This window comes from Armigeres subalbatus, chromosome 3 (assembly GCF_024139115.2).
Source record: "Armigeres subalbatus isolate Guangzhou_Male chromosome 3, GZ_Asu_2, whole genome shotgun sequence".
Classification (NCBI taxonomy): Eukaryota; Metazoa; Arthropoda; class Insecta; order Diptera; family Culicidae; genus Armigeres; species Armigeres subalbatus.
This window is the reverse complement of record NC_085141.1, coordinates 311,179,665-311,207,247: the sequence shown is the minus strand read 5'-3', so window position 1 is coordinate 311,207,247 and position 27,583 is coordinate 311,179,665. Positions and strand designations below refer to the sequence as shown.

Below are 27,583 nucleotides of genomic sequence, written 5' to 3'. Positions count from 1 at the left end.
GGGGCTCGATGACGGCCGGATGGTGTCTTCACCTGACACGGATAACTGAGAAGGCCGTAGCGCAAATCGGCAGTGGCGCGTCAGAACGGGTTTGACGACGGCTGAACGGCGGCTAATTGATGGCCGAACGAAGGGTAGTGATGGCGTGAAGTAACGTGGGCGGACAGAAGTGAGCTTGCGAGCCGCTGAATGGCGGCACGTTGACGGTTGGTTGGTGGCTGGCCGAAGAACCACGATGGCTTGCAGGAATTTACTTTGCTGCGGCAGAATGGCGGCTCGATGACCGATTCGGATAACGGCGATAGCTGGCAAAAACTTTTGCGACCGCGGAATGGCGAACTGCTGAGTGGCGCCGATGGGTTGTGGCGTAACTACCTTTCCCGATGAACCGCGGTCTTTTTCACCCGGAGCAAAGTCTCCGAAAATAGTTTTTGGGGTTTTCCGCGTGGATTTCCAGAATCCAATTCTCTTTATCAAAAAGACGTCCGTACTCTCGACACTGCTCACGAACACTCTGCTTCACATTTTTCGACCTCCCACCAGTCCAACTACTAGCTGTAGGAGAAACCCATTCTCCACCCGGTTCTCACTCTCGCTACATCCGCCCACCCTGCTACCACGGTTCCACTTTGTATCCAGTGTTTGGTAACCCACGTCGCCGCAGCCAAGCGAACGATTTTTAAATTGATCGTTAATAGCTAATATAATAATTTTTTTCCTACGACCCCACAAAACTTGTCAAACAGTTACCGTTCGGTAACAAATAAACCAGAAGCTTGTGCAACTTTACAGTGCACCCAGGTTTCAGGAGGTGGAAAAACAGAAGGATACCACAGGCAGGGTGTTCCTTCAATGAAGAACATAACCACCTGCCCAACAAACATTGAAAGCTATAAGCACTCAATTATTAATAGTCTTCTACAGCTAAAAATCTAGCTTATTCAGCTTAAATTGTTTGTTGGGTGTGGCTTTCTTCAGTGCGCTTCAATACGGCCTGTTATTTGACCTGAGATTTGATGAACGTCCTTAAACTGTTCTCTATCAGAGGAAGACCCAAAAGTACATGTCTGCGCATACTCAATTTCATCTAAAACCAAGGTAGACTATCACAAAAAAAATCCTCCTTAAAAGTTTAAGTTGTTTTTTTTTTTCAATTGCTAAGGGCGATAAAGAAGGTTTGGAATAATTTTCATTTCAAAACAAAAATGCATATAATACCACATGTACAAGTTGTACTTTAAACAATTGATCTCTAAATATGTCGTCTAATACTGCTCAATTTTGTGAAAAAATGTGATTCGTTACTTTTGTAGTACAAATAAATAATGGAAGGAATTTTCAATAGCTTAGTATAGTCATTCGCGCTAAATAATGTCTGCGTATAAGTCATACTATTTATCCCATTTTGTGCCACCTAATAAGCGTAACTAAAATATTCCCCTTACACTGTATGTTTGTAAATTGCTTTTAATCTCCCACCTTATGAGTCATCATCATCGTCATCAATTATCGCCTGTTTATCCACACTCTTTCGACTAACTCGTCCCTTCACAATCTTGGTCACCGTTACCCGTGCACCCCCGCTCAGTCCGGCCGAATGCGTAGCTCCCCAGCCCCGAACCGCCTCCTGAGTAGACATAAGCATCGAGTAGGACGTTCCCAACTCCCCTTCCTTGCTGTTGCGGATACCGTACAGGAAATAAACCAACATACCGATCGACAGCCAAATGAAGAAGCGAAGCCACGTCAGGAAGCTCAGATGTACCATGAGTTCGATGTTGCAGAATATGCTCAGCGCTGGAATGTAGGGAACTAGCGGAACCTTGAACTGGAGGCCACGTGTGTTCTGATGGTGGGCCGAGATGACGACGATACCTGTTGAAGAATATTTATCTTAGTTTTAAAGAATCTATTATTTTGTCGATTAACTTAGACTTACATGCCACGAGACAGAACAAGAGGAATCCATAAAGTCCCAACGCCCACCATGTTCCATCATAGAGCTCATCCCAGGAAACCTCAAGTTGGAAGCATACAGCCACACTCAGCACACAGAACAGTAGCACCGCCCCAGAGCAGGCAACCCCCGGTTCACACCGTCCTAAAACCGGTTCCAGCCAACGGAACTGAGGCCGAAGCCGCCCGGCCAGGGCTATCTCAATCATTTCACTCGTTGGCGACGACGGATCAACGGCACTGGATTGCGACGATGACGAAGCATTCTCCTCTTCATCCGTTCCGGGCGTGTCCGGTGCCAGGTGAACAGTCTCTTCTACGGAAATCGGTCGATAACGCAGCACAATAACGCTTGCACTGACAATTGTGTAGGCCAGCAACGTCCCAATGGACATGAACTCCACCAGCTTCTCCAAATCGAACAGCAGTGCGAGCAATGCGGAACAAAGTCCCGATACTGCTAGATTTAGCAGCGGGACTTGAGTCTTGGTGTTCACCTTGCCGAAACAGGAAAACAGTAGACCATCGCTGGCCATTGCATAGAGACACCTTGGAAGAGCAAATAGGGAACCCAGAAGAGTAGTTGTCATACCACAAATGGCTCCAGTGGATATCGCGTACTTGGCCCATTCTATTCCACGTGTTCCAAACGCATCCGGAAGAGCTGCCGCAGGGTTGATTTCATTATACGGTATCATAAGCGTCAACGCCGCACTCACCAGCACATATCCAATGGTCACAACACAAAGCGACAGAATGGTAGCCAGTGGAATAGACACATTCGGATTCTTTGCCTCCTCGCCCGATGTAGCAATGCTATCAAATCCTACAAACGCATAGAAACAAGTTGCCGCCCCTGCCAGGACTCCACCAAACCCATACGGAAGGAATCCTTGCTCCGGAAGAGACCAGTTCGCCGGTGTTGCATACCAAAATCCAAGGACCACAACAAGTGACATCACCACCACATTCACCGTCGTCAGAATGCTGTTGATCATGGCTGTTGCCTTTACGCCCGTCCCGAGTGCAACCGCATAGCTCATGCAGACGCCAAACGCCAAAAAATCCGGATACTTAGCCAACAGCTTCTCGTGCATCTCGCCCGTAATCTCCATCGTTGTATTGGCCACGATATTGCCCAGCATCGAATCGACATAGCCGCTCCAGGCTCGAGCCACCGATGCCGCGCCCAGCATATGCTCCAGGATGATGTTCCAGCCTATCACGAACGCCCAGAACTCGCCAATCGAAACGTACGTGTAGACGTAGGCCGAACCGGCTTTCGGCACCCGGGTCCCGAACTCGGCGTAGCATAGGGCGGCCAACATCGATACCACCCCGGCCAGTATGAACGACAGCACTATGCCCGGGCCAGCCATTTCGCGAGCCACCGTACCGGTTAGGACGTAGATGCCGGCGCCCACCATGTGGCCGATTCCTGCAACAGGGGAATGGAAAAATAAAAAATCAATATGAAATATGAAATAATTATTGAAGTTAATTCTGGGAACATAATTTAAATTCAGTTCTAGATGGAATTCAAAAGGGGATTATAGAATTTCAAGACCTGCGAACTTGATTGATTCCGTCCGAATTGGCCCAATCATTTGGTGCATCCAAAACAAATCTATTTTAGATAATTCTTGTTATTTGTTATACAAGTACTTTTAATATATACAAAAACAGTACTATTCACGACTTATGTTTAAATCAGATTGAAGAGAGCCTTCCTCCCACCCTGTTGCGTTTATCGTGCCATGATGCTTCAACAGTTAGCAACGTCTATTTTAGGCTGTCGATTAGTTTTCTTTTTTTACATAGTAAACCAACGTTTCGTGCCATGTCACTCACTACCAATCCTATCATCTTTTGGAATGATTTGCATATGCCGGCGAGACAGAGAACTACCGAAACCAAATATAAATATTTGTACAAACATTACTCTAGACGCACCCTCCCATGCATAGAAACAATCGATATATTTTTTGGAACATTTTCTTTCATTGACATCTTAATAAGAGTTTATTATTATTACTTATTCATTCAAGCCTCTGCAGTAAGCTAAAGTTCGCTACATTCTACACGGATTATAGCCGCATAGTCTAGCTACAGCAGCCGAATCAATATGGTTCGGCGGTAAGAAGTAGGGTTACAAAGGGGCCCTCCTTAGCCGTGCGGTAAGACGCGCGGCTACAAAGCAAGACCATGCTGAGGGTGGCTGGGTTCGATTCCCGATGCCGGTCTAGGCAATTTTCGGATTGGAAATTGTCTCTACTTCCCTGGGCATAAAAGTATCATCGTGCTAGCCTCATGATATACGAATGCAAAAATGGTAACCTGGCTTAGAAACCTCGCAGTTAATAACTGTGGAAGTGCTTAGTGAACACTAAGCTGCGAGGCGGCTCTGTCCCAGTGTGGGGATGTAATGCCAATAAGAAGAAGAAGAAGAAGATGTAGGGTTACAAGCAGATGTCTGCTTAATAGTGGCAAGTTAAAAAAAATGTCAAAAACTACTAAATAAATTTTTGAAATCAATGTTGAAAAAATTCCAGAGGAAACTTTTGTAGTAATTCATGAAATGAGTTCTTATAGCTAGATACTTTAGAAAAAATATGAACCCAAGTTCCGCTGGAATTCCTGTAGTTGCTTTTAGCATACGTAGTAGAGCGTTCTTTATTTTGCAAAAGTACGAAATGTTTTGGTTTCGTAGCTGGAGAATGTTCATATTAATGAAAAATTAAAACTCTAAAACATTAAGACCTGTAGGTGGACGCTAAGTGGTCCCTCAACTGACCTGAAGCAATAGAAGAAAAGGTTTTCCTCCATACAGCGTCGAGCACACTGCTCTAGTGTACGCGCCTTAGGTATCGATAAGCTGCTCATTAATAATAGGCTTTCAGTAACCCCGGCATGGTATCACACATGATTTTTTTTGTGTTAATAATGTCCTTTGTCACTACTAATACTAATGTGAACTTAGATCAATACTATTATTGATAGTAGTTAAAAAGTCGAGAAAATAATGATCTCGAACAAACTTTGAGCTGCTTCATGGATTGAGCGTCAACTAGAAGCAAACCTATTATGGCTGCTCTTATGAATATAATATTATACATCACCAGGGGCCCTCCTTAGCCTAGCGGTAAGACGCGCGGCTACAAAGCAGGACCATGCTGAGGGTGGCTGGGTTAGATTCCCGGTGCCGGTATAGGCAAATTTTCGGATTAGAAATTGTCTCGATTTCCTTGGGCATAAAAGTATCATCGTGTTAGTCTCATGATATACGAATGTACCATGGCTGTTCCGAGCAGTGACCTAAAACTTATTTCTGATATTAAGAAAATCGAGTCTTATCATTCGAAAGCTGCTAGAGCAGCTCAGGAAAAGTTGGAAAACCACTTGTGGTACGTAAGTGAGGAACTCATTGGCATGTTTGTGTTTGACACTGAACTTTCTTTTGAAGAAAGGGAGAAGATTGTACCAGGAACCATGCTATGGGCGGGCCTGCGTGTCCCTTCAGAGATGCCAAAAGGAAAATGCCGTGCAAGTAACACATCCCTGAACCACAGTGCATCTGCACAGCAACTACTGTGGCAGTCGGTCTCGGAGTCGAGGTCCGATGTCGCCCTCCTGTCCGACCCGTACAACGTCTCTGCCGACAATGGCAACTGAGTGGCGGACGGGTCTAGGTCGGCGGCAATCTGCACAACGGGAAGGTACCCGGCTCAAGAGGTTGTACACTCCTCCGCGGAGGGTGTCGTAATAGCCAAGATCAATGGTGTGTTCTATTATAGTTGCTATGCCCCTACCTTGTTGCAGGCTTTAGCACTGAGTTGATAGCGTCCTCCGTGAACTTACCCTTCCGAAACCAAACTGGTTGCCCGACAGGCCATCCGTACTCTCTGCGTACGGGGTGAGCCTGTTGAGGATGATCCTCTCGAGCAGTTTACCCGTCGTCGTGTCGATCAGGCAAATTGGTCTGTACGCCGATGGGCCGCCCGGAGGCTTCCCGGCATTCGACAGCCAACCGGTCCGGTGACCGTTCGGGGGGTGAAGCTTCCTTTGGTCTTGGCTATAACGATCCTATAGACGTCACCCCAAGGATTCGCGTTGGCACCCTCGCGCAGGTTGTCGAAGCACGCTCTCTTGCTGCTCTTGATGGCCTTATTAACGGCCAATCTCGCAGCCCGAAACACTTCACTGCGGACCGCTCTTACCTCCTCGGTGCGGGCTCGTTGCGTCCTACGTCTAGCCTTTAGGCAGGCTGATCGTAGGGCTGCAATTTCGGCCCTCCACCAGTATGCCGGGCGTCTGCTATTTCTTGGATGGGCTTTCCTCGGCATCAGGTATCAGGTATCAGAACGTCGGCTCAGGAGGCACGTTCCCCTCAATTTGGGAGATTTGTGCCATCGCCTTCACTGGCCTTTCTCATCATTTACCTGACGGAAAAGGAAGTGAAAAGGGGAAAGGAAGAGGAAGTGAAGTTGGAAAAGGGAATGGAACCATTTATAGGAAAGCCAATTATGTAGACTCACACGCATTCAGCTAGGGACTAAAGAGAGGTGTCACAACAGAGGACGTAACAATGGACGAACGTCAAAGACGAAACACAGAGTGCACTATGAAAAACGCATAATGCGAATCCATATAGGTGACAATCATAAAGTACATTGTAAAAATCGCATAATGCGAATCCATATAGGTGGCAATTTGTTGAAAACTAAGTAAAACACATATTCATAAACCCATTCTTATTGAACCTCACGTTGAGATTGAACAAGAGTAGCCGAACCCGAACGTCAAGAACGAAACACAGAGTACACTGTGAAAAACGCATAATGCGAATCCATATAGGTAACATACACAAAGTACATTGTAAAAAAACGCATAATGCAAATCCATATAGGTGACAATTTGTTGAAAACTAAGTAAAACACATATTCATAACCCCACTCTTATTCAACCTCACGTTGAGATTGAACAAGAGTAACCGAAGCAGAACGTCAAGGACGAGACACAGAGTGCACTATGAAAAACGCATAATGCGAATCCATATAGGTAACATACACAAAGCACATTGTGAAAAACGCATAATGCGAATCCATATAGGTGACAATTTGTTGAAAACTAAGTAAAATACATATTCATAACCCCACTCTTATGTAACCTCACGTTGAGATTGAACAAGAGTAGCCGAAGCCGAACGTCAAGGACGAGACACAGAGTACACTGTGAAAAACGCATAATGCGAATCCATAAAGGTAACATACACAAAGTACATTGTAAAAAAAATGCATAATGCGAATCCATATAGGTGACAATTTGTTGAAAAAAAAACCTAAGTAAAAAAAAAACATTTTCATAACCCCACCCTTATTCAACCTCAAGTTGAGATTAAACAAGAGTAGCTGAATGCAAACATCAAAGACGAAACACAGATTACTCTTTTGTAAAACGCATAATACGAATCCATATAGGTGACAAACACAAAGTACATTGTAAAAAAAAACGCATAATGCGAATCCATGTAGGTGAAAATTTGTTGAAAAACTAAGTAAAAAACCTTCATAATCCCACCCTCATTCAACCTCAAGTTGAGATTAAACAAGAGTAGCTGAAGCCGAACGTCAAAGACGAAACACAGAGTACACTGTGAAAAGCGCATAATGCGAATCCATATAGGTGACAAACACAAAGTACATTGTAAAAAAAAATGCAAAATGCGAATCCATATAAGTGGAAGTTTGTTGAAAAACTAAGTAAAACACATATTCATAACCCTACACTCACGATGAGATTGAACAAGAGTAGCCAAAGCCGAACGTCAAAGACGAGACACAGAGTACACTGTGAAAAACGCATAATGCGAATCCATATAGGTGACAATTTGTTGAAAACTAAGTAAAACACATATTCATAACCCCACTCTTATTTAACCTCAAGTTGAGATTGAACAAGAGTAGCCGAAGCCAAACGTCAAGGACGAGACACAGAGTACACTGTAAAAAAACGCATAATGCGAATCCATATAGGTAACATACACAAAGCACATTGTAAAAAACGCATTATGCGAATCCATATAGGTGACAATTTGTTGAAAACTAATTAAAACACATAATCATAACCCTACTCTTATTTAACCTCACGATGAGGTTGAATAAGAGTAGCCGATTATCTCGGAGAAGTAAAAAGTCAACTACGCCATAGCTCCGGTTAGCGCAGCGAGGGCTAAATACTGTGAAGGGGCCCTGGTGCTTCACAGGCTCCGTTTGTGGTTAGGTTCTTATTAGACCCCCCTAACCATTCATTCGTAGGCACGGTAAGCATAAAGCCGCATCACACCGAAAATTAGGGGTCACCTGTATGGTGGACTTTTACCACTGGAACAGGCAATCCGTAATGTTATTCTTAGCCAGATAACCAGCTGCCGACACCACACGGCTATCTAGGCTGTTCGTGGAGAGAAGTTGACATTGACTTTACGTCAACTCTCAATGTGGCCGAACAGCCCCCAGGTTGTCGAAGCACGCTCTCTTGCTGCTCTTGATGGCCTTATTAACGGCCAATCTCGCAGCCCGAAACACTTCACTGCGGACCGCTCTTACCTCCTCGGTGCGGGCTCGTTGCGTCCTACGTCTAGCCTTTAGGCAGGCTGATCGTAGGGCTGCAATTTCGGCACTCCACCAGTATGCCGGGCGTCTGCTATTTCTTGGCAGGGCTTTCCTCGGCATAGTAGCGTCGCACTCGCGTGATAGGACAGCTACCAGTGCATCCCCGCTTAGACTGTCGGTGTTGGCCTCCAGTCCCAGGGCCGCGGTAAAAACTTCGCTGTCGAAGTGATTGGACTTCCACCCAAGTACCTGACAGGGATCACCCGCCCTAGGATGCTGCACACCATAGTTGATCTTGAAGCGAATTGCTAAGTGATCACTACGGGTGTATCTCTCGTCTATACTCCAGTCCAGGACAGAGACCAGCCCAGGGCTGACAAACGTTACATCTTTTCATGACACGGCCCCATTCCTATGGAATGTGCTACTGGCTCCGTCATTGAGAAGCTTTGCAAGTGCCTCGAGTAACGCTTGTCCCCTCTGATTGGTGCAACGGCTGCCCCATTCCACTGCCCAAGCATTAAAATCTCCCGCTATAACGAACGGGTTTCAACCTACTAGGTCGGATGATAGCCTGTCGATCATCTGGTTAATTTGTTCTATTGGCCAAGGTGGCCCACCAAGGCAAAGGTAGCGATCCAACGGAAAAGGCGATATTGAAGGCGAATTCGATATTGTGCGTTGGTGACACTGGACGTAAAGAACGCATTCAATAGCGCAAGCTGGGATGCCATCGCGCTCTCGTTGCGCCGGCTTAGCCTGCCGGTGGGGCTGTACCGAATCTTGGAAAGCTACTTCCAGAACCGTGTGCTGTTATACGAGACCGATGCCGGTCAGAAAAGCGTTCCCATTACCGCAGGAGTCCCGCAAGTGTCAATCCTGGGCCCGGTACTATGGAACTTGATGTATGACGGGGTTCTGAAGCTAAAGTTCCTTCCTGGTGTGAAGATCGACGGCTTTGCTGACGATGTAACCCTGGAATTCTACGGGGAGTCAATTTCCGAAGTAGAACTAACCGCAGCACCTGAGACGCAGCACACACAATCAGCACTGTGGCGGACTGGATGAGTGCGATAGGCCTTGACATCGCTCAAAATAAGACGGAGGTGGTTATCCTCAATAGCCGTAAGTCGGCACAACATGCAGTTGTTCACGTGGGAGACGTCGCGATTTGGCTGAACCCCGACCAAATGTTCAAATGACCATTAACGGCGTCGGCCACGTTCGTGTAGTCAGTTAGGAATAGGGAATGGGTATTAGTAGGCGATTTTTGCTATTTGATGACCGTGTTTACCTCTGCGTCTCCACAAAAAATACAGGAAGGATTATCAGTTAGTGGGTAGGCATCGTTGGATCTGGATTTACTCTGATAAGCAATGCGACCGTGGCATTTTTAAGCTCAATGATTTGAACTAAATATGATTCTGCCGCACAAAGCAGAGCTAACTATCTGCACACCCAGCAGGAACACGGTCAAACGCGTACAGGTTGATTTACTTCTCGACCGCATAAAGCACAACGATACCAGATTGTTAGTAGTGGTTAAGAAACGAGCATGAGCACTCCTCATCATGCATGCTCGGTGGCATATGCAAACCGTTGAGGATCGCATTTGGATAACCGAAACGACGCGTAGCACTAACACGCGATCCTCCAACATTAATCAATTACCTTTGCTGTCCATCGATGAAAGAAAAAAATCACAGAATAAATGCACGGTGCCATATCTAAGCTGTTGAGGATTGCGCTTCGCACGATCCAAGTGACGCGCAGCAGCCTGTACTTCTTTGCAATTGCTGCCTTGTACTCACTTGCTTAATGGCTATTGCAAACTATTGACGATTGCGCTTGAGGCTAACACGATGATACTTTTATGTCCAGGGAAGTCGAGACAATTTCCTAACCGAAAATTGCCTTGACCGGCACCGGGAATCGAACCCAGCCACCCTCAGCATGGTCTTGCTTTGTAGCCTACCGCTAGGCTAAGGAGGGCCCCTTTAGATGTATTAATCGGAACCAAATAAGTGGAAATTTTAAACGGTCGTAATTTTAATATTTTGAGTTACGCCAGTTTTGTTCGAAAAATCAGAAGGGTTATGTACAAGACACAACCGACCAACGTAAACTACGTAAGGCAGTTTTATTTATTGAGGATTATAGTGCCATCATGCATGAATATTTTTAGAAAATTCATTTGATTACTTATGTCACTGGTTTCGAACAAAACTAGCGTATCTTAAGATATGAAAATTGTTAGAAAAGACAATTGTTCAAAAAATTTACTATGAAAACCCAAATTTAGTCCTCAGTGGTAATGATGCCTTTCTTGGATCCGAATTGCCTACATTTGGGTTTTGAAGCATTTGATGAAATATTTCAATAGAAGAAGCCCTAGGGAAGCATTCTGTTTTCCGTTTCCAACATTTATTATTCAGAAACATTCCAATCATAGGCATATCTTGTTTTTCGTGCATCACTAGAAATCATAAAATGTCAATCATGTACCAAAACTCAATTAATTTGGTTGTGGTGCGCGCGAGTAGTAAACATTGCGGACGGGAAAGATAGTATGTGTGTTATTACACTCTAACTCCTACTGTCTGGCAGTGTCACCAGTGTTGGTAAAATCTCAAAATCTCGAATCTCATCGGCGATACAAACCATGCATGAGTCAAATCCCATCAGAATTATGATTTGCTCATGATTTGAATCACAATTTGCATCATTGCATGATATTTACGTGTTCTTCATTGTTGAATGCATTGAAATAACTATTTTTCGTCTAAAACAATGGCTAATAATTATATATAAGCAAAACATACGTCTCGATTGCGTTCTGACGCTTTTTAGAACGAAATCATTTTTCGGTGAGTGAGCGAAGCGATGCGATTCTGGCCGAGAAACTCAAGCGCGATGCTTCTCCTACAGAATCGCAGGCGAGTTAGCTCAGGCGAGAAGCGTTCTACGCACAGCAGACATACGATGGATGCCCACTGCGGGACGTTAAAATCGTCATCGGTGACATGAACGCACAGGTAGGAAGGGAGGAAATGTATAGACCGGTCATCGGACCGGATAGTCTGCACACCGTATCGAATGACAACGGCCAACGATGCATAAACTTCGCAGCCTCCCGCGGAATGGTAGTCCGAAGCACCTTCTTTCCCCGCAAAAATATCCACAAGGCCACATGGAGATCACCTAACCAAGAAACGGAAAACCAAATCGACCACGTTCTAATCGACGGTAAATTCTTCTCCGACATCACGAACGTCCGCACTTACCGCAGTGCGAATATTGAATCCGACCACTACCTCGTTGCAGTATGCCTGCGCTCAAAACTCTCGACGGTGTACAACACGCGTCGAAGTCGGACGCCGCGGCTTAACATTGGGCGGCTACAAGATGGTAGACTAGCCCAAGATTACGCGCAGCAGCTGGAAGTGGCACTTCCAACGGAAGAGCAGCTAGGCGCAGCTTCTCTTGAAGATGGCTGGAGAGATATTCGATCCGCCATTGGTAGCACCGCAACCGCTGCACTTGGCACGGTGCCCCCGGATCAGAGAAACGACTGGTATGACGGCGAATGTGAGCAGTTAGTGGGAGAGAAGAATGCAGCATGGGCGAGATTGCTGCAACACCGCACGAGGGCGAACGAGGCACGATATAAACAGGCGCGGAACAGACAAAACTCGATTTTCCGGAGGAAAAAGCGCCAGCAGGAAGATCGAGACCGTGAAGAAACGGAGCAACTGTACCGCGCTAATAACACACGAAAGTTCTATGAGAAGTTAAACCGTTCACGTAAGGGCCACGTGCCACAGCCTGATATGTGTAAGGACATAAACGGGAACCATCTTACGAACGAGCGTGAGGTGATCCAAAGGTGGCGGCAGCACTACGAAGAACACCTGAATGGCGATGTGGCAGACGAAGATGGCGGTATGGTGATGGACCTGGGAGAACGCGCGCAGGACATAATTCTACCGGCTCTGGATCTCCTGGAAATCCAGGAGGAGATTGGCCGGCTGAAGAACAACAAAGCCCCTGGGGTTGACCAACTACCAGGAGAGCTATTTAAACACGGTGGTGAGGCACTGGCTAGAGCGCTGCACTGGGTCATTACCAAGATTTGGGAGGAGGAAGTTTTGCCGCAGGAGTGGATGGAAGGTGTCGTGTGTCCCATCTACAAAAAGGGCGATAAGCTGGATTGTAGCAACTACCGCGCAATCACATTGCTGAACGCCGCCTACAAGGTACTCTCCCAAATTTTATGCCGTCGACTAGCACCAACTGCAAGGGAGTTCGTGGGGCAGTACCAGGCGAGTTTTATGGGCGAACGCTCCACCACGGACCAGGTGTTCGCCATTCGCCAAGTACTGCAGAAATGCCGCGAATACAACGTGCCCACACATCATCTATTCGTCGACTTCAAAGCCGCATATGATACAATCAATCGGGACCAGCTATGGCAGCTAATGCACGAACACGGTTTTCCGGATAAACTGACACGGTTGATCAAAGCGACGATGGATCGGGTGATGTGCGTAGTTCGAGTTTCAGGGGCATTCTCGAGTCCCTTCGAAACCCGCAGAGGGTTACGGCAAGGTGATGGTCTTTCGTGTTTGCTATTCAACATCGCTTTGGAAGGGGTAATACGAAGAGCAGGGATTAACACGAGTGGTACAATTTTCAATAAGTCCGTCCAGCTATTTGGTTTCGCCGACGACATAGATATTATGGCACGTAACTTTGAGAAGATGGAGGAAGCCTACATCAGACTGAAGAGGGAAGCTAAGCGGATCGAACTAGTCATCAACACGTCGAAGACGAAGTACATGATAGGAAGAGGTTCAAGAGAAGACAATGTGAGCCACCCACCGCGAGTTTGCATCGGTGGTGATGAAATCGAGGTGGTAGAAGAATTTGTGTACTTGGGCTCACTGGTGACTGCCGAAAAAGATACCAGCAGAGCAATTTGGAGACGCATAGTGGCTGGAAATCGTACGTACTTTGGACTCCGCAAGACGCTCTGATCGAATAGAGTTCGCCGCCGTACCAAACTGACAATCTACAAAACGCTAATTAGACCGGTAGTCCTCTACGGACACGAGACCTGGACGATGCTCGTGGAGGACCAACGCGCACTTGGAGTTTTCGAAAGGAAAGTGCTGCGTACCATCTATGGTGGGGTGCAGATGGCGGACGGTACGTGGAGGAGGCGAATGAACCACGAATTGCATCAGCTGTTGGGAGAACCATCCATCGTTCACACCGCGAAAATCGGACGACTGCGATGGGCCGGGCACGTAGCCAGAATGTCGGACAGTAACCCGGTGAAAATGGTTCTCGACAACGATCCGACGGGCACAAGAAGGCGAGGTGCGCAGCGGGCAAGGTGGATCGATCAGGTGGAAGATGACTTGCGGACCCTCCGTAGACTGCGAAGTTGGCGACGTGTAGCCATGGACCGAGCCGAATGGAGAAGACTCTTATATACCGCACAGGCCACTTCGGCCTTAGTCTGATTAAATAATAATAATATCATTTAGTTTATTAAATGATACTAGCGTTTCCTGCGGTGAATATTAGACATAGAGCAATGTACCCTTAGACAAAGTTGTAGAGGGGAATCAGCGCTAGAAGTCCGCCATACAACACTTTTTGGAATTCCGCTTCTGGAATGAGTTATTGGGTGAATACTAGATGATAATTAAATGATAAGTTCAATCCCTGGATTCTACCAACACTGAGTGTCATTATGGATAAAATATTCGTGCAAACATTTTATTAATATCATTGCAAGACTTTTGAATCGGGGAGCAAGAAGGTGATAGCTCTATTGTATATCATATAGCCCGTTTCAAGAACATATGCGTTCCGAAGCTTTTGTCGTGTACAATAAGTACCGCATTATTGCACCCACGTATTATCATTCACACTTCCTGAATCAAAGTTAAACCCTTCTGATTCAGGAGCGCATTTAATTGGACAAAATATTATTAGGCCGATATAATTTTTTTTTAATATGTCTCAGCACCACCCACCCTGACCCCCCCAATTTTTTTGCTCAAAAATAACAACTTGAAGGGCAACAAAAAAAATTTCCGGTAAATTTTGAGAACTTTTAAAACATTCTTTAACAAATCCGAGGAGTTTTTTTTCTATTTTAATATTTATTTTTTACTAGCAGACCCGACGATCTTTGTTTCGTGTAAAATTGATTTATTGAGATTCTCACGTCCGAATTATAGATAGTAGAATCTATAGATGAGCGAAAGCAAGGCTGAGTCGATTTTTTTGCCCGTGCACATGCGCATATGACGTCACAGCCCTTAATGTTTCCATTGAAATCGTGACGTCATGCTCGTTTGGAGACACGTTTGACAGTTCGTTTGGAGACAGAGGATTTATCTTCGCTCATCTATATATTCCACTATCTATAGTCCGAATGTGTGAGTGGCGATAAAAGGAAAACAAACACTCCTAGATGGTGCAACTCAGCAAAGATTGGGTAAAAATGAGTATATTTCCATATATTTTTTGACTCTTTTGAAATCATTGTGATGACCCGATCATTTTTGAGGTTATGAGCAGAAGGAAAACAAACATGTTTTTACACATGACGAATTGCCCATTAGTGTGCGAGCGCTAAACGTCACTCATCTCTATTCTCTGATTAATTCTCGAGTTATGCACAAATTTTTGGTTCATTTGTATGGGAGCCCCCCTTTCCAGAAGGGGGAGGCGTTGCAAACCACCACAGAAACATATTTTCTCTTCCAAAACCTCTGCATTCAAATTTTCATGCCGCTCGATTCACTAGAAGAAGAAGATTACCTCCTCCCCCTTGACTTTGCGAAGACCATAATTTTTAATAAATATGTGTAACGGCCTTATTAGTCTTCAGTTTGCACAAAAATGCATTTTCCAAAGTCGTTTTTTAATATAAATTGATTGCATTACTAGCAAAGGGCATTGGCATTGATAACAATTGATCGTCTCATGCCTGCACAAAAATGCCCCTATCTGGATCACTTTTTATACACCATGCACTACATTACGCATTTTTGTTACATTTGTTTCGACCGCGGTCACTGGTCCGGCTCCATTGTTCTACTTTTTGTGCGAAACACCGCACAAAAAGGAGAGTCCAAAAGCCAACCGCACCGAACGGCGACGGCCGATACGAGACTCTGCGGACAAGAAAAGAGGGTGCTGCCAAAATGATCCGATACCCTATTTTAACATTCATAACCCAAAGTTTTAATAAAATTGACAAATTGCTGGAGAGTTTACGAATCGATTGATATATGAATCTCCAAAATCCTTCGGAAGATAGAGGCGCTATTAAAGTTCAAAATCTTACATGATTTCGTGACGGTCTCGAATTTGGAAATTTTCATTTGTCACCCTGTATCCGAGTCTTCCCCTTAGACGTAGTTTACGTCAAAAAGTGACATTGGTAATCAAAGAATTGGTCGCGCGAAAATTATTTGCATGTGTAGCGGTTACTTTTGCCCCGGCGGTGGCGGCGTCACGGCGGCGAGCCGTTGGTTTTTATCGGCGGCGGCGTGAATGGAAAAATCATTGGCTAAAAAATTAATTTTAACGTGGATTTTTGAATTTACGTGGATTTGATTCACACGGTACGAATCGCCCGTATAAAAGTCGACTTCAGTGGATTAAATTTGTAATATTCTATGTTTGTCGATCATCAAACAGCACATTCCATGGTAAATTACCAGCGAAACTAATAAGTACCTGATCTCAAAATGTTATTTAAATTAAAACTATTTTATTTTTCTCTGATTTTCATGAATCATGATCAACCAAATTGAATATTTTCCTCAAAAGTTGGTAAAATATGACAAAAAAGTTCTTGGTGGAGTTCCTGAAGGGATTTCCGAAGGAAACTACGATTTGATAAAACATAATAACAGGTTATGGAGTGATAAAACAGGTTATGGAGTTAAATTGGTTATTGGTTCATATCTTTGGAGTTAAAGGAACTCTCCGAGGAAATAGCGAAAACATTCCTGTCAAAATTTTTGAAGGAATTTTCGATAGAACTTAGTGTTAAAATACTTCGTTTGAACTTGACCAACTTCACTATTGATCCCACGATTGACTTCCCACAAATCACACCAAGGAAATACAAAATCGAACTAGCTTGTTTGCTTGTTTGGGTACACAGGCCTTGCTTATTATGTGTATTCTGCCTTTCTACGCCTGCTTGTACCAAATTCAATTAATTGGTATTTTATAAATTTGCCCGGTAGCACCGACTTCAAAAATAGTTTACATTAGGGAACCGAAGGAATTCCCGCAGAAAAATCAAAAAGAATCTTTTCAGTAAATTTCGAAAAAAAATTTAGGGAATTCCTAGAAGAATTTCCGAATGGGTCCCAAAAGCAATTTTCGAAGAAATTTCTTTGAATGAATTTCTGAAGAGATTCCCAAAAAAACAAAAGAAATGGAGAATATTGTGACGGAATTACTAAGGCAAATATCCAAGAACTTCTTCCTAAAGTTACCAAAGAATTTTCAAAGGATTACCCGTATAAATTCCCAAGGAATTACTTAAGATAGTTCTGTAAGAATTCCTATGGGAATTTAAGGAAAAATTGTCAAAGAACTTGCTAAGGAACCCCTAGAGGAATTTCTAAAAAAAAATCCAACGTTTTTTTTAATCCGAAGGAATTCCTAAAATAATCCTCCATATTAATTTCCGAAGAAATTCCTAAGCAAACTTTCAAAGAGTAAACAAATTTCCGAAGGAATCTGTAAATGAATTTCTGAAGGAATTTTTAAAGGAATTCTAAAATATTTTCCGTCAATATTTAAATAAAAAATTGCGAATGATTTTCAGAAATTATATCCGGAAGAATTTCTAAGGGAATTACGAAAGAATTCCTAAAGGATTTTTTGAAGCAATTCCTAAAGCAATTTCCTACGAAATTTCCAAAAGAACGAACCTTAACGAATTTCCTAAGTTTTTTTTTAACAAAGGAATACGTGGAGGAAATTCTGACGTAATTCCTGAGGTAAATTTTAAGGAATATCCGAAAGAATTTCCGAAGCACTTTCTGGAATTCGTTTTTGTTAATTTATTGAGGCAATTTCCTAGGGAATTCCTTAACGTATCTTCAAAGGAATCTCTGGAGGAAATTGCGTATAAATTACTGGGAAAAATTCCAAAGGTATTTTTGAAGAAAACTAGAAATTACATCAGAATACCAGTAGGCATTTTCTCTGAAATTCTATTAGGAATTTCTTCGTAATTTCCTTTGAGAATTCCTTCGGGAATTCTATCATAAAATCCTTCAAAAATACCTTTATGGATTACTCTGGAAATTCCTTTAGGAATTCTTTAGGGAAGTATTTTATCTTCAAAAACTCTTTTAGAAGTTCGTTTAGGAATTATTTTCGAAAATCCATTCAGGTTCTCTTTTGGGAAAGCCTTCAAAAATTATTTTGGGAATTTCTGCACTAAACCCAACATAAAATTTCTTCAAAATCACCTCCAAAAATTTATTTGGGAACTCCTCCAGAATTTCATTTCTTAAATAATCAAAAAAATACTGCCCAGATTTCCATCGGATATTCTTCCAGGGACTTCTTTAAAAGATTTTTCGAAAAACCTCCGAGATTTCCTTCGGAGATTCCTTCAGATTTTTTTAGAAAGATCTTCCAGGAAATTCTTTGAAATTGATGGAAAATGAAGTTGTTTTCGATGTAGTTATTTATTGAAATTTCGAAAAAAAAAATCCAAAAATAAACAACAAACAGTAAAAGACTTTCGGAATGATGGAGGCATTTTCAAAGAAATTCCTGCAGGAAGTTCCGGAAGAATTCCCGGAGAATGTTTTAAAGGAATTGCTGGAAGAAGTTCTGAAAAAAAATCCTTAGGGTAAATTTTGAATGGATTTCTTATGGATATCTAGAAGAATTCTTTCCAGCCATTCATGAAAAAGCTGCCGAAACAATTTCAAAAGGAAAAATTTCCGAAAAAATTCTCAAAAAAATCTAAAGACATCCTCAATGAATGGAATTTTTAAAGAAATTTCCGCAGGAATTGCTAAAGAAACTTCCAAAGGAATTCCTCAAGGAGTCTCCGAAGGAGAATGTAAGAATTCGTGGAACAAAATCCGAAAGCATTCCTTAAACAATTTCCGAAAAAAAATCATGAAGGATTTCCTGAAGAAATCCGTAATGAAAATTCTTAAGGAATTTTCGGAGAAATTTTGTAAGGAATCTCCGAAGGAATACCCAAATTCCTAATTCCTAAATAATCTTCTAAGGTTTAAAAATAAAAAAATTCGGAATTATCAATTATCAAATAAATTTCTTGATTTATTTCCAAACTAATTTCTGGAGTATTTTTCGAAGGAATTCATAAATGAGTGTTTAAACGATACTTCTTTGAATATTCTCAGAAAATCCAGGAATTTTACAATAAGGCTTTTACAATACAGTTTTAAATAATTTACAGACAATACAATAAAATTAAATTTTCGTAATGTTTGAAAATACCTGACGTTTTAACTAAATAATTTGACTAAATACTATGCAGCGAGGCGACAACGCCCCAGTTCTGTGTTACAATGGCTGTGAATAAGAAAATAAGAAGCGTTTTTGACTGAGGCTCGTAATATTTGCTCAGCAATATTTGATTTGCTGATGCTCAGCAAGTGGTTTTGTCAGTTATATTCAGAAATTGATTTTAAAATATAAATTACTTACTCGGGAGTCGGAACAAAAAAATCGGTAAAGCATTCACAGTTGGGATTTAATTATTTTGCTAAATCAGTTTGTCTTATTAGCCAACTGTCCCAGTAGCACAAATCTAAAAACAAAGAAAACTGATCAAATAAATTGATTTAAATAAATAAAAAAATGTCAAAATAACTAATGTGCAACTTAACTTGAAATTTCTAAACTGCAATAATTTACCTGCACTAATGTCAGATGCTTTAAGAATGGGGACGATTTGGGCATGCATCCAGGCTCCACAAAAGCTTATTATGAACCATAACAAACCCATTTTGCGAGTCACCTACAAATTTAATGACTGAATGAGGCCTTAGCTTAACGCATTCCAGAGATCAGTTTAACAATTTATGTATTATTATACTAGATAAAGCCTCATTCAAACTCTTAAACTAATCAACCAACCTATTAATTAACCAAGAATATGTATGTCACTACACCGACTTAGAGACACCATCGCTTGAGGTAGATTTGAAATTGAATTTTGACGAAATCCACCTTAACAACATTTATGAACTGTCATAAAACTGGTTTAGTACTATTCCAATTAACTCCACCACGCTGTATTTCTTCACAGATACGTATTTCGACTTCAATTATTAGGCCGTTTTCAGTGTCTTGTGCTTGGCTCGACTCGACTTAAGTTAATTGATTTTTTTTATTGCGATTAGTCATCGGCGTGGCAAAATTATGATCGGCGGCACGCCGACCCAAAATCGTCAGCGGCGGCACACAGGTCTAGACCCGCGATATTTTGTTCTGCTTTGTGCGGACGCGTCATACCGTTTCCCGTTACGTTGGGATATGGATACTCGGAAGTAGTGCGTAACGGTGTAAATCTGGCCAGGCTGCGTACAACACTGAAGCTGACAATATGGCGTCCCTAACCCCGAATCCCAAGGTGTCAGGCGACCCGTGCTGAGGGGATGAATGACCTGGGGGGGTGAAACAATTAGCCAGGTCGTTAACGGAGCCTGTGAAGGTTCCACAGAGTGAGGGCTGCGTCGGCGGCAAGCGGGTGGCAGTAGGTGGTACCAACACACCCCCAAGCATGTGGTGCAAGCGAATGGGAGCTGGGGGTATTATTCGTAATACCCCCACAGAGTGAGGGACCGAGTGTATGGGTGAGCACACAAGTAAGCCTCGCATGGTACGCATGGTCGGTAGTGTTAGAATAACTGAAGTCTGGTGAGGCCTGGCAGGAGTGTCGAGGCGGATACCTCTGCGGCACCTCAGAATTAGGGGATACGAAAGTCTCGCTATGCCTGGCAGGAGTGTCGGGGGGTTGATGCTTCTGCGGCACCTCAGAAATTGGAGACATGTAAGGTAAGTGGTGCCACTCCGTTGCAGGATGGGGAGACCACCACACTGATTGAGGACTATCTGGGCTTCGAAATATCAATAGGTGGGTACTGCCTGCAAAGTACCTGTCCGACACCCTGTTGCCAGTAATCAAGCCCGGGTAGGTGTTCCACGCCCAAACGATGCACAGGAGGTGCACAGAGTTGATACAAATGGGAATTGGGGGTATTACAACACCCACTGAGTGAGAGACTGAATGTCAAGAGAGTGGTGCAAGCGAAAGGGACTGAATGTATGAGCGAGCACACAAGTTAGACTCGCATGGTACGTGTGGTCAGAGTGACTGCTTAGGCAGTATTGTGATCCGTCTGACAGGGACGGATTGAGTGAAGTTTCGCTACGCCTGGCAGGAGTGTCGGGGGGCAGATACCTCTGCGGCACCTCAGAAGTAGGGGACACGAAAGTCTCGCTATTACTGGCAGGAGTTTCGGGGGTTAATGCTTCTGAGGCACCTCAGAAATAGGAGACATGAAAGGGTCTGTCTCGTAGCTAAGGTAGAAGTGGCATAGGAGCCAACAACCTAGGGTCGCCTCTGGCTTGGTAGACAATTGGTGCCACCCTGTTGCAGGACGGGGTGAACATCATAATGAATGAGGACTGTCTATGTTGTGATATGGCGACATGGGGTGCCTGTGTGATTTCTTGCAATCATTGAGCGGCATAGGCAGGTGAGTGTTGGGGCACACGTGGTGCCAGTGTGTGCGCCAGTGTCTTGTGCACATGTGGTGCATGGGGACTGGGGAGTGCTAGGAAAATTGAGGCGCATACGTGCACCTGTGTACGTCATGTAGGGGGCGCAATGCCCAATAGTCATCCCCCGAAGTATTGCTTAATTACGGGCCGGGGGAATGACTGGAGAGGAACAGTTGGTTTCAGTGGGTCTGGAGCGAGGTCGGGAGTGGTGATCCCATCCCCACACTACCTGGGTTCGCCTCCTCAGGTGTCTGGTTGCAGATTTCAATCACTTTCGTTGAAAAAAATGCCGTTTGCCACTCGCTACGTAGGGGAATTGTGGGTAAAACCGACACTGCGGGTAAAACCGACACCACTTCAAATCTCTGATTTCAAGTGATTATCGGACAGAATTTTGACACACTTTAAATAAACGTTTGATTGCTTGTATTTCTAGTCATTTTGTAACTGACGGAGACGTCTAAGAGTCATAATAAACAGGCAATTAGCATTGATCCCCATTGAGGAGATGAGTTATGTAAAATTTTGGCATCGGTGTGTAAGCTTTTTCGACAATAATTTGTTGATTTTCAGTATTTAATTCATCTCTGATCCATAATTGAACATCATTTTATGTTATTATGTTATTAGTTGGGGTAAATTCGACACCTGCCATCGAATCACGAAATACCTCTGTTTTATTAAACTCATCATTCGCATCAAAATATCAATATGAATGTTGTTAAACCTTTTCAATTATGTTGTAACATCATTTAGAATTGTTCAGATGTTTGAATCCATAACGACTTGATGTGTCGGTTTTACCCTCATGTGATGTCGATCTCAACCCGCACCCCAACTGGTTGTGCTGTAAGATGGACTGTTCGCGTTTTCATCACAAATCAGATTCTATCAAGAAATATTGTCCTGAGACCTCATGGACTGATGCATGAAGAGCCAAAGTATGCTTGTATGAAATTTCTAGACCAGAAAATTGCTTCATAGATTGGGGAACTGTAAAGTTGCTTAAGGTGTCGGTTTTACCAACTTTTCCCCTATATACAACCCATATATCCATATATCCAACATCCCAGTGATCCTTCGTGGAAGTGCAGCTGACTCGTCGCCTTCTATTATTGTGAATATCACGTTAACATATTCCTACCCATTCCTTAATTGACCTGCATTCGGACACGGTCGGCGACGGTATTGTTTAATTTTGGGTTACCAGTTTTAAAACATTGAAGGTGCTATTCGCGAAGTCGAAGCAAAATTCTTCACCAGGGTAGAAATATTTCCAGCCGGATGACACACAACTATGCTTCTGGCTCCAGCATAAAATTCACGTTATTATTTTGCTGTGGGCGTTATTTTCGGATACAATATTGTTACCAAATATTCAAATTTGGTTTGCACCGTACTAACCGTGTTGTGTTGAATGACGGTCTTATTACAATTAAAATGAAAACCGAACACATTTTTCACGGCACGGAATACATAATAAATTTATTCAAATCGCATAACAACAATTACCCCATCACAGAAAACTAGTCCTGAAATGATGTTTTTGTTTACTAATTTTGAATTGTCAGTGGGGCCCACCTCGCGCTAACCCCAGAGATGCTAGCCACCATTTTTTCCCATTGGAGAGATAGGCGATGACAGTAGGGTGAATATTTCACAGTCAATGCAGTGAAAAACATGGATCTCAGTATAATCTGCAGTCGCCTTCATCGCCGCCGTGGTGAGTGCGACTGGGTGCAGCCGAAAAATCATGTCCAACACCGACAATTCAATTTCGCATTCAGCCACTCACAAGTCGCTCTGACATGCTGCTCAGTTCGCGCCTTACCGTATGACTGTGAGTGGCCCATTTAAACGCGTGGTGATTTTTTTCAATTTGCTGGGTGAATGTGTACATTTTGCTGTGGTAAATTTCATCTTCGCGGCGCAGTGGGTGATGTGAGTTCTGTTGTTTACTTTTCTGCCTCTCCGGGAATGTGAGGTTGATTTCCGAATATTTACAACCCTGTTCTTCACACAAACAATGACAGTTCTTTATGGGTTTTTACAGTAGAGCAACAGAGAAGAGGAGATGGCGGCCATGTTTCACTCAATCTCTGACGGATAGCAATGGGATTTCCCATAGGAGGGAAGAGCAGAATTTGCTCACGACTTCGCGAATTAGTCCCAAATATAATCTGTTGGTTCTCCTTGTAATTACAACTGACTTAACAATAACGGAGTAGCAACCGTGGGTAGTCAATCATGCTAAAACCAGTGACACAAGTGATCAGGGATTGAATCCAAAAGAGAATGAAGAAGTCTCTCACTTATCATCTCTGTATACATATGCAATGTGTAGCATTCCGCGAGAGACATTTTTCGCAAGCTGTCATGATAAAGAACTGATTCGGGAGCCTATTCCCATTGACGTAAATAAGGGGGGCAGGGGGGCCTGGCCCCATTATTTACGTCAATGGGTATAGGCTCCCGAATCAAACTCTTTGTTGTCAACTGAAAACCCACTCCAAAGTTTCTTTTGGTCATTTGCTTAGTGCTATAAACCGTAGTAAAACGATCGAAATGGTAAGCGTATTACGTACTTACAAAGCAATTTTATTCTATGTTGTGATTCACTATTGAATGCCACCGTATCGGTCACAATTTAATAATAATAAATTTCACTGCTATTGACACAATAAATCTTGATCTTTCCAGCCATAACGCTCCCACTTCATAATTTTTCATTTTGGTTTTTTAGGGTGCCGACAACCGACTACCTTTTTTGAAACGGCATAAAATCAACGCTTAAGAAAATTGGTAATACAATTTTTCCAATAGATGAAATAAAACAAATCTCTCCACTAGTTATTAGCTTATGCCTATATGCTTCCATCGGTATGCAAATATCACCACATTGTGCAATTGGACGAAAGTTATGGACCAAAAACAAAAGGATACTGACAACCGACAACCTTCCCGTACTATAAAAATCTCAATTATTTTTATGGTATTAAACAAGATTAGTTTTACAAAATTAGCCATCCATAAGTACATGTTATTATTGAACGTTATTGAGTTTCGTTCAGATCAACGATTTTGTTTTTTCGCACTTGTAGGGGAAGGGGGGGCAATATGCCCTAGCTAAGCAAACACTGCTCTATTGTCTTATTTGTAACGCTATTCATGGGTATTTTTACATTATGCATCAGTTGAACAAGATAGCTAGTTGATGCCATTCAAAAATTGTCAAAAATCTCAATCATATTGATAATATTCACATTTCAAAAAAAGTGGTGATATTCTGTTGCTGGAAAACTCATGAGGCAAAACGCCTTTTAGCTGGCAGCTCCTAGGGAACAAAGTACCACGCGTCGGCGAATCAGCATTCTAGTATGGATAGTCCGTGGAGACGCAAGTACTTTGTAGGTTATTGCCACTAGGGCGTTTTGCCTCGAAAAAAAGTGAAATGTTTCTTCAAAATGTGGAAATTTTCGGTTTTTCCGACCTTCCCATGCACTATTTTGAAACTTTTTTCGCCTATCCTACATAATTTTAGATCTAGTTTTGTTACGGACATCTTAATGACGGTAAATATGAGGGAAACCACAAAAGGCGTTTTGCATCGGGGGGGGGGGGGGGCGTTTTGGGGCCTCTTCCCCTATACCGTGCACGCACCATACTTTGCGCAGTTAAGGAAATGCAAAATTTGAAATTTGATCAAATCGCAAACCGCAAAATGCGCAAAGTTAGGTGCGTGCACGGTAATACAAGATTGATAATTTTTTTATCAAGGCTTGTTATGATTCGAAACAGTTTTTGCCTTTCTTTTATCGTTGTTCGTTATCTATTAAGCGATTTTTGCAAACCCTGCAAGTAATTAAATGAACTATCTTATAATCTGTTTTACGTAGTTTACATCGGGCGGTCGTGAACCCTTCTGATTTTTTCTTATGCATGCATCATTATACATTTGGGCCTCCTATCAAACATACGTTTTAGCAGTATTCATACACTTTGCATTATTATCAGAAACGCAATTTTCTCTTCAGTAAAACACAACCACGTTCGAGAAACACATTTATGTTTACCCACTTCCAGACGAATTATATTTTCAAGGTCTCACGTACCTAAAGACATAATAAATCCTGTGATTGAACCACGCAGAACACGCTTGCACAGGATTGGTTCCCATAAGCAATCCACATTCCACCCAAAACTAAAAGCATTTTCTCACACCACCCACCCACGGAAAGTGTTAATGCATTGTTTGTTACGTACCCAGCAAGGTAATGTCGAATGTGTTGAGGCAGCGATTCAGCGGGGTTTCCATCAGGTCCGCCGGCAGCTGCTTGGTCCGGTTCATTTTGCTGCACAGCCCGGACATTACGTGGCCCAGAATCATTCGCCTGGCGCTAGGCATTGTCGCTGATTTCGGATTTGGCCTTTCTGAAATCCAAGGAAGTGGAAGGAATGCTTCCATATGGAAGCGCAAAAGAATGGTGTGAAAAAAAATTCCTCAGTCACGATTAAATATTTAACACCTCGATCCCAACATGGTGCACCTGAATCCACCGAAACCCACTGACCTTTCCAAATCCTAGCCGACAAAATCCTACAACGTAATATTCGAAAACTGTACAAACTTTGCAGGTGAGAACTATTCGTCTGGCAAGTTATAAAACTTTTCACTACACCTTCTACGCGACAGTCTTAAAATACGCACAGCTGATGGGCAGCTGCTGCGAGCTTTCGCTCTTGTCAAAGTCGTCTGAAGCCTGACTGAAGACGGGGGAACAACTTGTTCGATTTCGATGCTGCCCAACAATTCCTCTTGATTCATCGGAAACTCCGACCATGCGCACTGGTTGCCGTTGTCTGTGCGGGGGTAGACTGACTGGAAGACTTACACAACATTAGATTTTCATACTCCAGAGCCAGTAGCACTTTCTCAGCGAGGCTAAGAATGTTTACCAACAATAACAACCTGCTGCGAAGTGAGGTGATTATTATTACTGATCGCTTAGGAAGCGACGTCAAATGAAACGGAAGTGGGTGCACTTCCACGCAAACGGGTGTAGGTGAAAACTTTCATGCTTTCAATGAGAGTAATGTCCGTTGCAAAAAGAAGATGTTTCGATGTGATCAGCCATGCGTCTCCATGATGGAAATGTGTGCTTGTGAAAGCTATATTCCGGTAGTAGGCTTTTATGCTTCGGCTCTAGGGTAGTTTATGAATCACAAACATTCAATAGTAGTTTATGCAACTAGTTGCAAAAAGATGATTTTTCCAGCACGAGTTGTACGTTTATCCAACGAGGCTTGCCGAGTTGGATAAATACTACGAGTGCTGAAAAAATCGAGTTTTGCAACGAGTTGCACACGCTATTTTTTGCAATGACGAAAATTGTGCTTTAATATGATTAATCTGTACCAAAATTGTATAGTCAAGTTTAATCCTCATGATCATTCTTGCCAATAAATCATATTTATGCAGAGAGCAATCAGATTTCATGTTATCGTGCAACATTGCATAGATCGACAAGCCATGAAGCAAAGATGAACTTGCTTTTTGAAAATGTTGGTGTCATGTTCATCAAACTAATCAATTTACTATGAAGCGCAGAGAATTCACTATTTAGGCACTTACCCAAGCTATTTCAACAAAATGCAGTCATGTAATTACAGTTCTGATGTTGGTTTGGGTGCTATACCAAATGAGTACTATAATGAATATTATGCAACTCATTTGAGTTGCATAATATTCATTAAAGCACCCATTTCGTTTGTATGGAAAAGTAGGCCGTTTTATCACTCAAAGACGAACTGTAAACCAGGTATTATGATCAGGAATTGCAAAAAAAGATATTAAGGAATTTTAATGCGTGCTTTTATTTCATATGTTTGGTGTTTTTATTCTGAAACCTGCAAAAACAAATTTTTGGGGAAGTATTTTAAACAACCGGGAAAGTTTTACTTGCTCAGAGAAAAATATCATTGGCTAACATTATATCTGATAGGGATTTTCATATTTGTGCGTCAGGATGTGTCGGTATTTGTACGGTATTGAAAGGGTTTTTGTGAGAAAAAATATATGGTGCACTTTGTGGGAGAGCATGAGTGTTCGTCTATGTACGGCGTTGATCACGGCAAAGAATCTCTGCCGCCTTTCAGAAAGTGTAATGCCTGGTGTTCTGACAAGAATA

General features: G+C 42.8%; 1 protein-coding gene across 3 annotated transcripts; it reads right to left on the bottom strand.

The window, feature by feature from the left end:
• Positions 1-1,186: 1,186 nt before the first annotated feature.
• On the bottom strand, positions 1,187-26,361 carry LOC134220752 (cationic amino acid transporter 4). Of its 3 annotated transcripts, none has more exons than XM_062699857.1 (4): positions 25,922-26,361; positions 25,659-25,826; positions 1,940-3,394; positions 1,187-1,875 (listed from the first exon to the last, which is right to left on the bottom strand). In XM_062699857.1, exons 2-4 carry the CDS (start codon positions 25,798-25,800, stop codon positions 1,481-1,483), a joined length of 1,992 nt encoding a protein of 663 aa, XP_062555841.1. In that variant the 5' UTR covers positions 25,801-25,826; positions 25,922-26,361; the 3' UTR covers positions 1,187-1,480. The 3 variants fall into 3 exon arrangements, with proteins under 3 accessions (XP_062555841.1, XP_062555840.1, XP_062555839.1); XM_062699856.1 differs by having other exon boundaries at positions 25,659-25,853; positions 25,967-26,361; XM_062699855.1 differs by having other exon boundaries at positions 25,967-26,361.
• Positions 26,362-27,583: the final 1,222 nt, after the last annotated feature.